The sequence below is a fragment of the Arctopsyche grandis genome, chromosome 6 (genome assembly GCF_051622035.1).
Source record: "Arctopsyche grandis isolate Sample6627 chromosome 6, ASM5162203v2, whole genome shotgun sequence".
In the NCBI taxonomy this organism is placed as follows: Eukaryota; Metazoa; Arthropoda; class Insecta; order Trichoptera; family Hydropsychidae; genus Arctopsyche; species Arctopsyche grandis.
In genome coordinates this window covers 17,791,606-17,809,779 of record NC_135360.1, presented here as the reverse complement: position 1 = coordinate 17,809,779, position 18,174 = coordinate 17,791,606, and the positions used below count along the sequence as shown (strand labels likewise).

The 18,174-nt window shown below is 35.6% G+C and overlaps 1 protein-coding gene across 1 annotated transcript; it reads left to right on the top strand.

Annotated features, from left to right (window-relative positions):
• The first annotated feature begins 409 nt into the window (after nucleotides 1-409).
• LOC143912628 (uncharacterized) lies at nucleotides 410-16,828 on the top strand. The gene is made up of 2 exons (XM_077431922.1): nucleotides 410-493; nucleotides 16,024-16,828. Exon 2 carries the CDS (start codon nucleotides 16,424-16,426, stop codon nucleotides 16,826-16,828), a length of 405 nt encoding a protein of 134 aa, XP_077288048.1. The 5' UTR covers nucleotides 410-493; nucleotides 16,024-16,423.
• The last annotated feature ends 1,346 nt before the right edge of the window (nucleotides 16,829-18,174 follow it).

Here is an 18,174-nt window from a genome sequence, read left to right as displayed (position 1 = left end):
TAAGAAAAGGCGGTTTTATGTATTCGTAATAAAATTAATAATAAAAAAGCGTGCGTTTCTGAATAAAACGAAAAATGTGCGGCCGCATCGAGGTGTGAAATTCTATGGCAAATTAGTCGATTGTGTCGCTGGTTAAATATGGATTATAACGAGCTCACTCTTCGAACGAAACGTTCATATTCATCAAATTAATTTGAATTGAAAACAAAATAATACAATAGAGTAAAAAAAATCCGAGCATTTTCATTTATAAATTGCTTTAGATGAAATATTTAATCACAAGAAAGTATAATTTAAATAATTTATATGCTGTTTGCAGTGCTTTAAGTCGATTTTTAAATTATTTTGACGTTTTTGGAGATGGACGAAATTTGTCGTGTTACGTTCTTCTGCCCGGTTGAAGAACTGTCATTTCAGTTCAACGTTCATTGGGAGGATTTGAATTCGTAAGCGTGTGAGGTTGAATGTTTACTCCATAAAAGCCTTAACAAGCGTATGTATACTGGATTAAAATTATTTGATAATTACACATACATACACATACAATGTACACAATTTGAACTAAACTAAATCAGCAGTTTGTTGATATGAAAACTTTGCATACCTGCTTATTATTTTATAAAAGCCATACAGTAATAGTAGAAATTAGCGATTCAATTGCCATATATTTTATAGCATTTGTATAATAAATAAAACCGTATATGCATATGCATATTTACATACATAGTACAATATATAATTATATATGTTTATTTAAACATATTCTCTTTTATTATGTCTTTTAGTGGTTCACATATGACCATATGCTGTATATATTATATGTTACAGTTGAAGTGCGACTTTCAGTTGTAATATATTTTGACTAGTTGAAATATATTCCGTCTAACCTGATACCAACTACCAATGTAGTTGAAGTGTATTTTCAGTTGTAATATATTTTGACTAGTTGGAATATACATATTCCGTCTAACCCACGTAATTTGATTGATATGGCGATTTACATTCCAACTGGTCAAAATATATTACAACTGAATATACAATTCAATTATAAGTTGGTACCAAGTTAGATGCAGAGGTTAGGCTTTCGTGAAAACGTAACTCGACTAGTATATTGAGTTGAAAAGTTTTTTTCGTTTTTCGGTATTCATTACCTTTATTCGTAATACCTAGCAAATATTAACGCATTATTGAATTCTAAACCATTCGTAAAAATAGCAGAGCTGTCAAAACTCAACTGTTATATTACAACTGGCACACGTTGTTGAAATTTCATTCGCACTTATAATTATTAGAGATATAATTTAATAGAATTGTATTTGAATATGAATGACCCAAAACGCATGTTGGAATATATGTGAAGGAATGTATAATTACAACTGAAAATACACGTACAATTTACAAATGTACATTTATAATGTATATTAATGTAACACTGAATATTTTGTTCACTTAATAACATTTTATTAAATTACATATGTATAGGTACATATAATATTTTCAGTATTGTCATTTGTATCAGAAATACATATTTAATCTTTAGTGTTGACATTGTTAACGGCAAGTTTCAATATATCATTGAAAACAATATTAAAATTGTATTTAAAACTAATATCAATCTAGAAAATATGCACATACATATGCAACTTAATAAGTAATTACTTAAATAAAACATCTATAATTAATAATAACTGTTAAATAGCATATAAAAAACAACTTCTTATGAAACTTTTGTTTCATAAGAAACTTTGTTATTATTGACATTCAAACAATTTAATTAATATGTAGATATATTTCCAAAATTTGCACATATGTATGTACATATGTACATACATACATTTTTGACAACAAATCTCAAATTCAATAACACAATCTTATCATTATTAATTTACGTATTTGTTTAAAATGTTCGTATGTATAACTGTGGATTTGTTTAGATCAAGTTGCTCGGAAGTAAATGCAATCGCCATGAAATAAACAAAGTTATGCATTCATTACTATCATTTTTATCGAATACTCAAAAAATAATACCTTCATTCACTAATGGACCACTTTGTATTACATACTTTTTCTGTTGTATTCAACAATAGCCACGCTTTCTCAATTAAATTTCTTTCAATATACTTACATATGTACTACTGCGCCCAGGAGTTCAGCCGCCTGTGTGCAAATTTAAATCGGCCGCTTTTAATTTTTTCAGCATTTGTATAAATCATATTAATAAAAAAAAAATTAAAAAATGAAGTGCATGCTAGTTGTTCAAAAATTTTGCCTTGTGATAAATATCCCCTTGAAAATTTTAATCACAACAAAAACAGACAGAAAACTAAAACGTTTAGTTCTGAACAGGACCAGACGATAAGAGAGACTGAACGTTTTCAATAGTGTTTTTACCCCCAACCCCACATCTAGGACACTGTTCTTTCAATGACCAACTAATACTTACATAACATCCCTGAATAAATACATGTGGCAGTCGCAAATATAATAGAACATAAAAGATCTAGCTGTGTGCAGACTTAAGCTATACCTGCTATCCCGTTATTTCCCCGAATATTTCGAGTGTGCTACAAGTAGAGGTAGTACCGGAAGCGTGCTTTTTCCAGGACACAGGGCGTTTTGGGTCTATTTTCCAGGAAACAGGACAAACTACAAAGCTAGAGAGAATAAAAAAAAAAGCTCATCATAAAATGAACAAAGCACGGCGAACAATGAACAATGAACTGCGCAAATTTGGTCCGCTCTTTAGTTACAAGTTGTAACTTGCAACAGCAATCCACAAGTATACAACAAGACAACCTAAATGCATTTTAAAAAAGTACGATGTCTTGTCTATAATTTTTTCGACTCTCATTTCTTTCGGCCGCCTGTGTTCGCTGCACACATTTGTACATATGGTAGGTGCGGCCCTGACTTTATCTCTTTGTATTTGCTCATACATAATCAAAATATCAACTCACTTTACTTACAGTTGTATTAATTATACATATACTGTTTTGATCCATGCTGATTTTTGTTGAAGTTATTGAACTTCATGATTGTAGCCAAATGTCAATCGATTTTTATGATATCAATGAAGGTTTTGCGGTCACTATTATTAACAGTTTCCTATAAAACTGAAAGTAGTCTCCCGACACACGTACGATAGCCATCTAGTGCGTACCACGCTTATGATTCAATTAATTTCAGATGCACGACACTGACTACTAGGCTTTCTCTCGTTACACTCTCGCACATATGTACATACATACATATATACAATGTATAAACAGTAACGATAATAATAATAATATGGACAAAATTCTGATATTTCACTCTCGAAATTATGGCCATTAACGTCGAATCTTAATTAAGTACTTGGGACGCTCACGACCCATAAAACGATTTCGCAGTCACGAATTTGAACGAATTAACGACCCCAGTTTTCAGTTTCGCTCACGTGTACATTGTAGGTGTGATAATATGTATGTAGGTAGAAGTATTGTAGACCCAATGTTGAATAACGTTTAAACGTTATTGCGTGTCCGTTTAACGGCACGTTTTAACGTCGCTTCTGCGTTACGTGCACAATAAACTGTTTTGCTCTTTCGTCGTTATGTCAAAGTGAATTCGAGCGATGTTAACGAGCGTTTTAATCTCAATAATATTGTATTTTAAAGTTTAACGATCGATTTTTATTACCACTTTAGTAAGTTGTTACTTAAGCTCTGTTTTTAACAGTAAATATTGTCGATTTTATGAATTATTCTATAGTTTTCCCAAAATTTAATTTCGTTCAAATAATATTATATTTATTTATTTTACAATTTTTACATAGTGACATTACGGAGTAGCTCCTAGTCTCCATTATATCTAAAAAATACAATAAAACATAATCATAAACGAATGCAATAATTGAACACATTACGATCTCAAGTTAAACAATCTCCCAACCAGATCAAAATATTTTAGATTTAATTAATTCAAGTTAACAGAAATCTGATTGAGGAGCTTGATGGCTCCTGCAACAGGCGACGAAACCATCAAATTGGTACATGCCACAGAAGAAGAGAACAAAGTGCGACATCTAATGTAGCTGAGTTGGTTGGGAACATCAAAGCTCAATTCTGCAAGATTTTGCCGGAACCTGGTATAATATGTATAATTTCGAATGAGACTTCGTATATATGTTTGTTTTTTTTCGTGACAGTCAATTTAATAAAAAAAATAAATGAGTATTAAAATAAATTTATATAAAATAAAACTATTCAAATAAATTTTATAAAATGTTTACTGTTAGATTAGTCATGTTAAAGCGGTTTATATTACAAATACCGAGCGAAGCCGGGTAAAACCACTAGTATATGTATATCATTTCGAAAGAAACTTTGTATGTATATTATTTGGTTCGTAGAATCCGTGACGTTATCGAAAATTTTCTATGACGACGATTTCGATTCAGATTTCAGTTTTGATTTCCGATTCTGATTTTAGTTCCGATTTCCGATTCCCATTTCAGTTCCGATTTTCAATTCCGATTTCATTTCGAATTCCGATTTCAGTTCCGATTCCCGGTAATGATTTCAATTCCAATTCCAGATTTCTTTTTTAATTCCGGTTCCGGATTCTTTTTTTCATTTCCGGATCCTGATTCCTGCTTCTGTTCCGAATCCCGATTTATTTTTCATTTTAGTTTCATAATGTTTACTATTAGATTAGCCATGTTTAAGCGGTTTATATTACAAATGCCGAGCAAAGCCGGGTAAAATGACTAGTCCTTTATAAGATATATTAGGATTTAGAATTTCGAGCAAAGTTTTGATTTTTGGTGCCCGTTAAAAGTTTTTAACCCGGAATAATCTTTTGAATATTCGGTCGAATCTACATATGTACATACATATGTATGTACTTCGAAAATCTCTTTTCAATAATGGATTCGAAATTTCGAATGCATGCGTTTCAGTTGAAATTTATGTCAACGCGATTCACGGTACAGCGAGGAAGAGGCAGGACAAAAAATGGAAGTGGAACGTGTTCTCGAAAAGAGGACAATAAAAATAAACGAGCATATCTTCGTCTCTCCGCAAAAGGGACACGTGGCCATCTTCGAATAAGGAGCGTTTCGGATCCGAACTGGGTCACGTCAATCCGAAACGTTTTCGCACAATAATGAATCGTTAATTTTAATCTCGACTCTGGTCTCATTCCGCGTTCGGCTATCGAACTTCTCGAGCTCCATTGTTGATCATCCTATGTACGTAGATGCGGTGATAGTTCGCGATAGAGATTCACTCGCTTTTACCGACAATAATAAAATAGTGTGCGTAGGAGAAGAAAAAATAGGCTATTTCTTTTTATTCGTGGTCGCACACGATTCGCAAATCGTTCAAATTTTGATTTGATCAATGTCGGTGTGGGAAGCGAGCCATTTTCTTCTTTATTGTTAAAACCGTGTGGTTTTATCTCGAAAGAGAGAGTGCTGCTCTAATGGCGAATTATTGTATGTACATAGATACGTTTATTTTTACACGTATAGCTATGTATGTAGGTATAGATTTTTTATTTTGAAAATTTTCATTGTGATTGAGAATATTTCCCATGCGCGCGTGTAATTTTCCGTACGTTCCTATAATTTTTTCTCGATTGTGATTACCCAGAGTTCGATTTTTTCGATGGAAATTCAAGATTGTTTGAAAGCGAATGCTTGTCAAAATGTCATTATCTTTAATTGTGACCTCCAAATTTCAATTTATTGCTTTATATGAACTTTTCTATTCGTTAAATGTTATATTTATTTAATATAATTGGGGGAGGTGGCAAAGTCGACAGACCCAACGGGTTTGACTTATTATATACGAGATAAGTTGATAAAATAAAACATTCAAGATAACAATCTAATATATAATTTCGAAAGAGACTTTGTATGTAAGTATGTAAGGTATTGGGTGGCAAATTTAATAAAAAAAACAAATTAATATTCAAATAAAATAAAACTATTCAAATAAATTTAATAAAATGTTTAGTATTAGATTAGCCATGTTTAATATTACAAATACCGAGCGAAGACAGGTAAAACCATTAGTAATAAAATAAAAATAAAAAATAAGAGAGGAGTAATTACAGAAATTATAAGATAAAATAATAATTAAAAAAATAGTAAATTTAAGAAAAATAAATAGCAAAATACAAAAAGATAAAAAAATAGAACAGTAAAATAATAACTTAAAGAAAACGAAAATATAGAAATATATAAATAAAAAATAAATCATAAAAAATTTGTTTCCCCTCCAAAGTAGCAGTTGATACAAATTAAAACAAAATATACCAGAAATCGTATATATCATAGCTTGAAATGTAAGATGATGATGATACTGCATACATACATACATATATTTGTAATGGATTTGAGGAAAAGAGTACGTACTCTTGAATCATCAAATTATCTTGATTAAGATTTTTAAAATTTAAAATTTAAGCATGACAGTTAAGTTTTCAATTTACCAAATATCGCTCTTTGATTGTTTGATTTGATTTTTTATGCTTTTCTCTGTGTGTGTGAACAAAATTTCGGATTTACATATCATCTAGTACATATCATTTTTTGATCTTGTGCATACATATGTATGCATGCTTATCTCCGTATGAGAATTGTAATTGGCATATTATTCGAATATTTTTCGAATGAGCTAGTGAAAGTCGATAGAGGCGAATTCAGTTTCAGCTTTAATTTGATTGACACTAGCGTACTAGCGGTGAAAAAAATTAGACAGATAAATATACACGGAGTATCATTCACATCAGTGGAGTTTTCACACGTCGCATTTCATTCATTCTGAGCTTTGGGTACCGGTGCTAGGCGATAGTCGAAGTTTTTGGCGCCAATTAAAAATCAACGTCTCGCGATGCTATCTCGCGCTCATTGTTCGAGCAGATGAGCCGAAACCGCGCCTCAGCTCATCCGAAAGGAACAGTAAACACAGACACACACACACCGCGGTGACAATGATGGGAAGTGGGGCATACGGCTGGAGGGGCGCCGCCGCCGCCCCGGGTGCTCCGCCTCGCCGACACCAGTGGCGTTCTTGCCGGCGGACCGACAACAATGTGACCCACCGCGCGGACCATGATCTGCTCCAAAAACTGCGTCTGCCTGCTGTGCAAAGAGCTGCAAACCTGTCAACCTAAACACAACAAGGCCAACATGAAGAAGTCAGACTCAAAAAACGCCGATAATGGCAACTTCATCCTCCGAAAAGCGGAAGCTTTCAAGCAAACTGGAGCTTTGGGCTTCATTCGAGGAGCCGCTCGCATGTCCGTAAGGAACTGGCAGAGCAAAGATCGTCATATCCCTATCCATGGCACCCAACCCCCCAGGGTATCGAGGGCGGCCAGCTGCGAGCAAATATTCCCCATCAAAATGACCCAAGACATAAACAAAATGTGCAGGGCGCCTAGCTGCGAACAGATCACCAAGTGTCGCATCAATGAGGCAAAACCCTTCCTTAGAATGATCACCGAATCAAAATTCGTAGGCAAGTCTCAAAACAGTGACCTATACTCTGGAAAGGATCACGCTAAGGGCATGCTCAAGTTCAAAAAACGCGATGATGCAACTTATTCAAAAAATGTACACGAAAAGTATATACCTTTGGCGCCAAAGTACGATCAGAACACCTACACGGAACTGAAACCCAAATTTCCACCTGACAATAGGATGTCGCCGCTCTATCAAGAGATCAAAAAGAAAACGGACAAGGATAAGAATTCAGGAAGATCCGCAACAGTAAGGGTAAATCAATCCAAAAAGCAGACTACAGATCTAGCAGCTTGCTTTCAAGAGCTGAGCAAAAAGAGCAGCATTGACTCCAGAAACCATGAGCCATTGCGATCAACGAAAACTGCACCCGAAAACATCAAACAAAACAATCATAAAGTAATAATCTACTTCGGCGATTCGATCGCTAGGAATCAAGCTGAGGCGAATCAAAAAGCTCGCGATAGAATCAAAGAAGACTTGTATGCCAAAAAACTATTAGAAGAGACTGGAAATTTGGGTATAACAAAGAGCTCCAAGAGTCCTGAGCTCGTGTCTCAAGTTTCAGTCGATAATGAGCCCATTTATTCAGAGATTGTAGAGCAAAGTGTCGCCACTGATTTGGAATACATTGCCGAGGGCAAGTCGGCTTTGGACGATAATAACAATGCTAATGTGATAACGACGCGCACTGAGGATGGTGTTATTAATGTGGAATTTAAGGACAATTTTGAATGTGCCCGTCGTTGGGTGGATATTATTAGTGGTAGTGTTGAGCAAGATGACCGTGCACCGGAAGTGGCCAACGAAAGCTTGGATTGGAGCTTCGTTCAGGGATGGAGGAAACGGTAATTGATAAAAACTCGTATATCTACATTATTTCATACCAAAGTCCAAACATATATTTTCTTACTATCGTAGTTGGAGTGACTATGTAGATTCTAGAAATATCTTTTGTATGCTTTTTCACTCAAGTAAAAGAGCTTTGATAGATTTCTCAAGAAATCTCATATGTCATCATTGTAACTCAGTTTAGATGTATAATAACTACAGATCGGCGCCAGAGTGCAAAAATGGAATCACCATTGTCAATTTCTACGGTCAACCTTTTTTTTTTGCTCTCTAGCTTTGTAGTTTGCCCTCTTTCCTGGTAAACAGCACCGTCGCGCCGTCCTTTAATAATAACTAAAGGACGGTGCGACGGTACTATTTTCCAGGAAAGAGGGAAAACTACAAAGCTAGAGAGCAAAAAAAGGTGAGCCATAGAAATTGACGATGGTGATCCCATTTTTGCACTCTGGCGCCGATTTGTAATGATAACAGTGAAAGAGAAAACTTTCAGTATGAAAATCATCGTTTTATTATATTTTTAATAGCAAACAGACTGTCACTTTGTATTGAAACTAAAATAAAACTAAATTATATACAGTAGGAATCTTTGATAGTGTCATGCTTATGACTACATATACATATATACTTATTGCCAAATAGTCTAAGGTCAATGTACTAATTTTAAAATATTGAGTTTTGGGACACGTTTATTTATTTACTTTAATAATCTTTCAGCATGTGCTTTTTAAACTCTTTTTATTTTATATATTATCCATATGTACCTACATAGTAACAATACATTAAAATTAAAGGAAAAGACATGCTCATGCAAAAAAAAAACGCTGGTACGCCAAATCTTTACCGTTGCAAACTTCACCCCCTAGAGTATTTACGGTAATATTTTATCCTTGTATTGACAATGATCAATAACGGGGATTCCCATATTTGAAGAAATGTAGGAAAAAAAAAATAAAATCGTACGAATTAGCTGGACTCCACGAACACGTCCCATGCCGTACTTTTAGGTTCTAAAACGAACTGTTTTTACGATTTTTTATTTCTTAAACAGATTATTTCGCACATTGCGATCACACACACAACAATCATTTCCACGGAAATCGCGAATACGGCATATCATAGTTACATGATAATTCGCATGGATGACTCTCGATGGATGGAATTTTCGGGTGCCATATGTTCCGTGATCAGGATTTTGGTGACGTATGCGAGATCGCTTTTTGCGGAATATTCACCGAACCAGTCTTACCATACGTTTTGTGATGATCGAGATTTTGACTGATTCGAACTCAGAATCGATCATTGATCACGGTTTTATTTCTCTAATAGTCCAATTAATATAGACAATGAAAAGTTTTTGAAACTTTTGACTTATGAGTATTAATAGCAATGTTGGAATTCATTTGCGATACGCATTTGGTTTATTTAAATATTTACACAATGTATTTGTTTTCTGTTGAGTTCATTTACTATGAAAGCATATCATTTGAATAAATGTTTAAAAACGTGTTTCCGATGTGTTAGTTATAAAGATATTATAATAGTATTTTAAATGTATTAAATTGATAATGAAGAAATCATTCACACTAATTTGTTAAAATTCAGTTGTCGGTTCAAAACTACCCAGTGTATGTATATGTATGTTGTAAAAAGTAATCACCGCTTATTGTAATCGAAATTCCTCATGATTATATTGTTGTCAAAATAGCCGATGCGTTTTAAACTGATTTAGTAATGATTGAAATTGTCGAAAGATTAAGCTTTTACTTGCGTTACAGAGCATAACGGTGTCGAGTTAAGGTTAAACAACATACGGTTAGCTAATTCACGAGAAGAATTGATAACGGACGTGTGTTTAAATCACAGTTTCTCAATCGTTGCACACAAATGCATACGGCTTGTTCTCTTTAGAATTCACACATATAAATAATAATCGCCGCAGCGGATGTCAATTATAAAGGCATGATGAGCAAAACGGTTCAATGTCGTCCGGCCAGCATCCACGACACATCCTCTGCCCCGGTTTTTCATGACCGAAGGGGATATGATTGTCAAGCTCTGGCCGTAATGATCTCCGTCAGCTGTGATGACGTTTACAATGTGAAATTTTTTAATAATGACCCGTCGCGGTGATCGATTCGCGACTAATCAATTCACTGCCGATGAACGAACTTGAAGAATTTCCCGGAAAACTGGTGTGAAAATCGTTCGGAAAATTCACGGAAATCACGAAGCGTCGCCGATTGTCGCAGGTCGTGCGGACACGGTTCTTTGCCTCTGCGACTCGTTCTTCTGTAACCGCAGCTGTGGTTCCTCAATATTGTTGATCATATTATGGAATCAGTGATGGTGAACTTGCGGCACGCGATACCCCATTCATCGATCGTGGTGCGTTCAATGCTATCCGTTTCCAAACAATCGAATTTGACCCGCGAATCGAATTGCACTTACCCATTCCGTCTATTGTGAGTATTACACAGAGGAAGCAAGTGCCAAATTTTTAACGTTTCAATATGTAGGTTTACAAAATAAATTCGTTTCAAGTTGTATACTTATCGGCTCTCATTACGATTTGGGTGACATGTATCAAATTCTATGTGAATAAAGTACACTGCTTTCCCCTCACGAAGGTGCACTACATGATGTATTGCATATATGTATATATTGCACGTGCCTCACTATGAGGCCATTATCAGGATGAGAGCGGCCTCCCTTCGTCGTCGTGTATTTGAATTGTTAAATTGTTTGCTTGCTGCCGCGTCTTCTCATTTCCGCTCTTATCCGTATGTTCGGTGGATGGAGCTCCTTCACCGACCGCCATAAATTGACTTTCTTATTAGTATTATTATTTATTAATTTATATATTTATTTTATCATATATTATATTATTTATTTTATGGACGGTGGGGATTGCACTATTGTTCGTATCGTTTAGAATAAAAAGTTATCATTATTATTATTATTACTGAGAAATCATTGTAAATATTTTATACACACATATGTATATTGAATACATTTAAGTAAGTACACCCTCTTACTATATAGGTATAGTGTTTATCGTGATGTAAAATGCACCTTAATGAGATAAAAGCTATTAAATTTTACTACGACATTAAGCAGGTTATTATATATTATAGTTTATTATATATGTATAGCCAGTAATATAGCTCGATGGTTGCGTTAATGCTAATCGCCGAGAGGCTTCCGGGTTCAAGCCCTTGTTTGACCTCGATTGATAAGAATTTATTCGGAGTATTTCTGCACTTCTGCTGGTCAGACTTGGATATTTGTGACACATTAAATCGTATCATGTTCGTCGTTTCCAGTTGTGATGGGCGTATCTTCATGTCATGATAATTCGTACGATCTTCGTACGACAAGTTTCTTCTACGATTCTTCAAATAAGGGAACCACCGCCATCGATCACTATCAATACAAGGATAAAATATCACCGAAAACCCTTAAAGGGCAAGGGCTTTGCCCTGAATCGCAGTATAGATTTGTCATGCTAGCGGTTTTTTTTGTATGTCTAGAAAGCAGCATAGCTTGGTGGTTGCGTTAGCGCCATCCACCGAGAGTTGCTGGGTTCGATCACGTGGATTAATCTCGATTGGAAATAGCTTATATATAGATATATGTACATATAACCACAGTGCGCGAGTGGAATAATAGGGAGGTAGGTGACGTCATACCGAGTCTCCTTGTAACCCGACCGCGCACACATTAGTCAGGCTGTGCGACAAAAACAGGGAGAATTTCACCGCACGCCACTGGTGTACACCTATCCCATTGACAACGTACGTGCATATGAGAATATACATATACATATACTAGATGTTTTCTGAACAAATATGTATAATAATACAATGAATCCAGGCAGCTGAAATATATCATTGGAAAAAAAAGATGCTGAACCCTTTACTAAGTTATTGAACCCTTAACTGAACCCATTAAAAATCTCAGATGATTTAGTTACCAAATGTTGTGACGATGTCAGAAGATCGAAAATGAATTGAACCCATTAAAATATAACTCCAAGACAAACTCCCATAAAAGGAATCCTCTAGGGCGGGCAGTAGCACTTGTGCTACTGCTTGGCAGTAGATACTTGTGCTGCCATTTTATGGTTAAATATAGTTTTTGGATGATCGATTGCACATCGTTTCAATTAGTATTATGTATGAAAACAATATTTCCTCCAGTAGATGGTAGTTGTACGAGTGATATGAGTGTGCTGAGTGACTCAGTTTAAGGCACGGTGAAATTCTTCATAATGTGAATAAAATGAATAAAATTTTCCGTGCACGTCCAAGTGTCTAATGACGTACTTACGAGGACAGAATCAATGTTTACGTTCTAACTAGCCGACATCATTACGGTCCCGGTTCACTTTCACTGAAAACATTCGAAATAATTACAGTTTTTACCGAAAATTTGCCATACAAATATAAATTTGATGAAAGGAGGCGTCACACATCTTTTGACTTTTTCTCGCCGAAACCGACCATTTTTTTCGACGCTTATTTATTACCCCGTTGTAAACTTTCCTTTCCGTATTTGTGTATAATTAAATTCAATTTTATACCAGTCTTGTTTTGACAGATCTGTTTATGGGCGTAGCCTAGAATTAAATGGCCCTTAGATAAAAGTAGCGTAACGTAAAAAATTGCAAAATTATCGCGTAAAACGTATCGAAAATACTAGAGGCAAGTCATTATATTACGGTTGAGATACAAATATTTCGATTTTTTCCATTCTGATCCGATTATTTAAAAACATCTTTATATTAGGCAGAAATGCTTGGCGAAAACTTTTTATTAGACCAGTATTGTATTGTGTTTCAAATCGAAACTTTTAAAATGCTTACTGGTGACTGTAGCATATTATATCGGTTCTGTGATTATTCCGCAAAAAACGATCTCGCGCACGTCACTAAAATCTCGATCACGCAATATCTGGCACCCAAAAACTCCATCAATCGAAATCTACACACGCGAAATATTGTACTAACGAGAACTCGATTACCACATGTTCCGTGATCGAGATTTTCCGTTTATAATAATATAGAATAATCATTATCATACGGCTGAAGGTTCGTTTATACCAGTGCCGATCTAGTCTGAAACTGTAGGTAAACAGCAGTGTGAAAAATATTTAGTACATTCTATATAGACACATTCATACGCTCCGTAATGTGTAAGTGGAGTACCGAAACAGCAGTAATAGACACAATCTATTAACACTATTGAGCAGTACATGTCACCGAAATGTGTCAAGCAGAACCGGTTCTCTTTGGCCATTGTAAAAATATTCACACATAGCGCGACATCATAGTGGCCGAGTGCACCTGAACTAACGAAAGTGTTGCCATTTTCATATGATTATTTTCGGAAACGTCATATTGTGATATTATTGACTCGTCGATACGACGCAAGCAATATTGCACGTATCGTCGCGCTTTTGCCTTGCACTCGTCCAAAACAAGTATGAACGTGCCGAAAATGGGCAGTGCTGTATAGTATGAATAGAAGTCGTCTTTTACATGCTTTGACGTGCAGTGTTGGATAATATAAATGGACCTTCAAGTCTATAATATTACTATGTACATATATATAATATAAACTATTAAAGTAACGGATCATATAACAGATAAAACACAATAACGTATCCATAATAGTTGGCCACTTGATCTTTAAAGAGCACTATTGTAGGCACTTGTTATATACATATAATGTAGGCACTATTTTATTTTTTGTTATTAATATCAAAATTTTCATTTACCAAGTGTTCATTTACTGTATATAAATCAAGTCAATTGCTATTGTATCCTCTTTTTTTATTTGTTGTACATACATACATATGTTGTACATACGTACATACGTACATACGTACATACGTACATACGTACATACGTACATACATACATATATACATATATAGATGATTGCATAATTTTGTGTGTGTTTACCCTTACCACCTTGTATGTAAATCGGGCACGAACTTATGCAATCATCCAATACATATGTACATATATACATATGTTATCTCAATTTTATCCCATCTATAATACTGGCTTTGAAAAAATTCAAGTATAATAGACGTAAACAGAGCCGGATTTATACGAAAAGAGGCCCTAGGCTTGTGAGGCCTCTACAATGTATGTATATATGAAAGTGCAAAGGTTCATCAGGAAGTTTCAAGTCAACATCTTCTGGGTATCCTTCCATCAACAGTTCAAAACTTTTCTGAACTTATTGCCTCGACAATGTAAGATGAGAAACTCAATCATATATGTATCTGCTTTTTGAATGACATACGGTTCCAAAAATACAGCATCAACACTAATTCTAATTCTTCTGCAAAAGAGTGTTAGCTTTAAGCCTATGTAGAACACCCTTAAAATTAACACCGGAGTAAAAGTGTAACTTTCCTAAATAGCTTAAGGGCGAAAACACACTGATTGGTATGTGGTACGTGTTTCTTTTTAGATATTTTTAAACATGCGAAAAAACGCAGCACGCCTAGCCCCTGTATGTACATATATGGTACACAGTCCTAAAAATCACCCCCTGGAGTATTTTCGGTGATATTTTATCCTTGGTTGACAGTGGTCAATAACGGTGAATCCCATATTTAATAAAATGTAGAAACTTGTCGGTTGCATATGAATATGCATACATGTGCGACCTCTCAAACATATGTACATATGCATTCTGCACGTGCAAGTACACCCGAATTCGGTTTGGGGGAATACCCACTGTTTACGGTCATAGCGGGAAGCCAAGGACACGTGACATCCCATACCACTCAGTGTGTTTTCTCCCTAAGTAGCTTTTGTCCCTGATTATAGAAGGCCCTCTGAATTTTGAGGCCCTGGACTTCAACCTAGTTAGCTTATAGGTATTTCTGGCACTGGATTTATATTGTATATAAGTATATACATGTTTTTAATTTAGTACCAACTTTAAATTTGTCTAAAATTCGCAGGACTTACAACTAGCTGTTTTGGTAATTTGAATTGAAAACACTTATTCAAAAACATATCTCTTAGTTTGATTGATATGATATTAAAGTAATGGGCCTAATGGTACATTTATATTGACATATATGAGTACAAAACTTTCACAATATGATATATTGCACCTACTCATACATGTGTAGGTATTTTGTATATATTTCTAGATCAAAATCTTTGTGAAATTTTTCGTCATATCTATTAACACATGAAGCTTAATTATACGATGTGTAGATTTATTGAACGATTTCGTATTCATTGTCGAAGCATACAAAACATATCTTGAGATCGCTCGTTTTTTATGTATTTATTCGATATACAGTGAGAGAAAGAGACTCTCTATATCAGACAATGAATAAAAGATGTGTTCAATTTCACGAAATATGAACAACGTGACGTTATTTAACATAATCGTATGTATGTACATAGCGGGTGTTAAATATAATGTATTAAATGATAGTCGCGTTTTCTCTTCATAATGACGTCTCTAAAATTGATAATTAACACCTAATAACGCTTTGCTATTGAATAATTAAGCGAATCGTTGGCCGGCAATGCTGATTTCGACAATTTTCGTCAGCTTTGATTGATTTATTCCACTTTTAATATGACATCGTATCTAATTCGAGTTTCTTTTTAATGATTTCAGACCGCCGAATGGATCTAGGGGAGATGTATCGTACAGCAGCGGCAGTCCAGCGCACGACCCACAACAAAATCCTGGACTCAAACAGACCAGTGCCTCGGGTGCTGGAGTCACCTCAACTCCAACCAGAACTCCTACTGGTCCTCCACCCTCCCAACCACCAGCACCTCTAACTAGAGTGCACACCCCGGCGAATGTGACCCAGCATCATCGTCTCTCCAAAGATCTATGCTTGGTTGCTCAATCCATAGCCATAGAATCCAGCCCAGGAAGCACCTTAACACACAACCATGGCTCGTCGTCTAAACTCCTGCAAGAAGATCCATCATCAAGTCCACACCGTGCGAACGCCTCACATAGCCCCACCAGTTACTCTTTGAGCCTTAACGCTCAAAGTCCGATAATGCAAAACGGACAATCGAGCAGTTGCGTCAACATCATGTCTAAGACGAACCATTTGAACAACCTATCGCAGCAGCAGACTATGATACCGGAGAGGGATACTGGTCCTTCAAAGGTTGCCTCGTCTCCGTTGAGGACCGGTAGTCAAATGGGTGGCCCAGTCAAGAGCGTGACCAGTCCGTCAAAGTTGACGGTGCAAAGCACGCCAGTCAAAAGTCAAAATCCAATGATCAGCTATGGTCTGGAGAGGAGTATGGCTGTAGGAAGAAAGGAGGCAGCGGTCGCCAAGGATTGGAGAGGTGCTATGCAAGGTCAAGAGTGCGACCAACCCATACCGCAACCACAGCAGCACCATCACATCAATTTGGCTCATGATGTGCGTGCTGGATTACAGGTATTGTGTTAAATCAGCGCCCAACTTAATATTCATGTTAAACAAAATGCATGCAAATTTTGATTCCCAAAAGCCGAGTGTTAAGTTTAATCAAATTAATGCATATGTACATATTCATACGCAATACGCATTAAATGTATTAATAAATGTACGCATACGCATTAAATGAATATTATATATTACGATTCAGAAACGTTAGTGCATTGGGTAATAGGCTGCTCACACGCAGAACTGCCAACCCCAATTAAACTGGCGATTAAAACGTTGGCTTGAAATATCGCTTTTACTTTTAAAACGGAAGCAGTCTTGACCCTGAAAATTTTGCCAGGTTGGTCGTAAGAGTAATTATTGTGACCAAATGACATCTGCGCCCACTCACTGTTGCACCCGCTTCTTTTGAATGAAATAACTATAATTACAATCATAATAACGGCAACAACCACCGGCGAGAGATAATTATCATTATAGTATGCTGTTGTGTAAACTTTCACATTCCGTGAGAAGTACTTTCACGGGAAGCGCAAACGGCAACTAGTAGCACTGATGCGACCGCCCTCTGTGTGGTTCAAATGCGTAAAATGGTGACCTTGAAAAAAACCAATTGCACGATTTTAAATTTTAAATATTATCTACACATGAAAAAAAGACTTATTTCGTCACAAATAATGGCTGCAAGCCAATGCGCATGCTCTAACAAATTATTTTATTATACCTATACATATTTTATTTGTTTTTGTTCAATCAGGGACGCCATTTCAGCTTTTTCTTAGGGGGGCAGGTAAAAATTGGTCAAATATATATATATCAAATATATATCGGAATAAAAATGGAAAATATTCTTTGCATACACCTCATTGAGTTTTAAAATATAATAAAATAATTAGGACAATGGCATAGGGAAATATACGGGTCTACCTGTCTTGACAGAATTTATTTTTACAGAATGTTAAATTACAGAAAAAGGCGTGGTCAGGGGTGGAGTCATGTGTGGAGTCAACGAATCCCCCGTCATACCCCCCCAGTTCGAAAATTAATTAATTAATTCGAAAAATATTTTCCATTCTCCTAGGAGTACACGTACAGGAAGGAGATGGATACGATACGATAAAAATACTACGTGTAGTATTTAAACCATATGTTGTAGTATTTAAACATGCGAAATATTGTCGAAATTGTAAAATATGGTTGTAGTGCGCAGGTCAGGTTTAGGTGCATCTCTCGCTCTATCGCACACATGTACTCGGATATACTCTTCGCACGCATGTGGCTAGCTCTCTTACCATTCTGCTATCCGGATACATACACAACGAATTTCGACAATATTACGCATGTTTAAATACTACAACATATGGTTTAAA

Excerpts from the sequence above, each read along its gene's own strand:
- LOC143912628 (XM_077431922.1), top strand. The coding sequence starts at position 16,424 with ATGCAAAACGGACAATCGAGCAGTTGCGTCAACATCATGTCTAAGACG.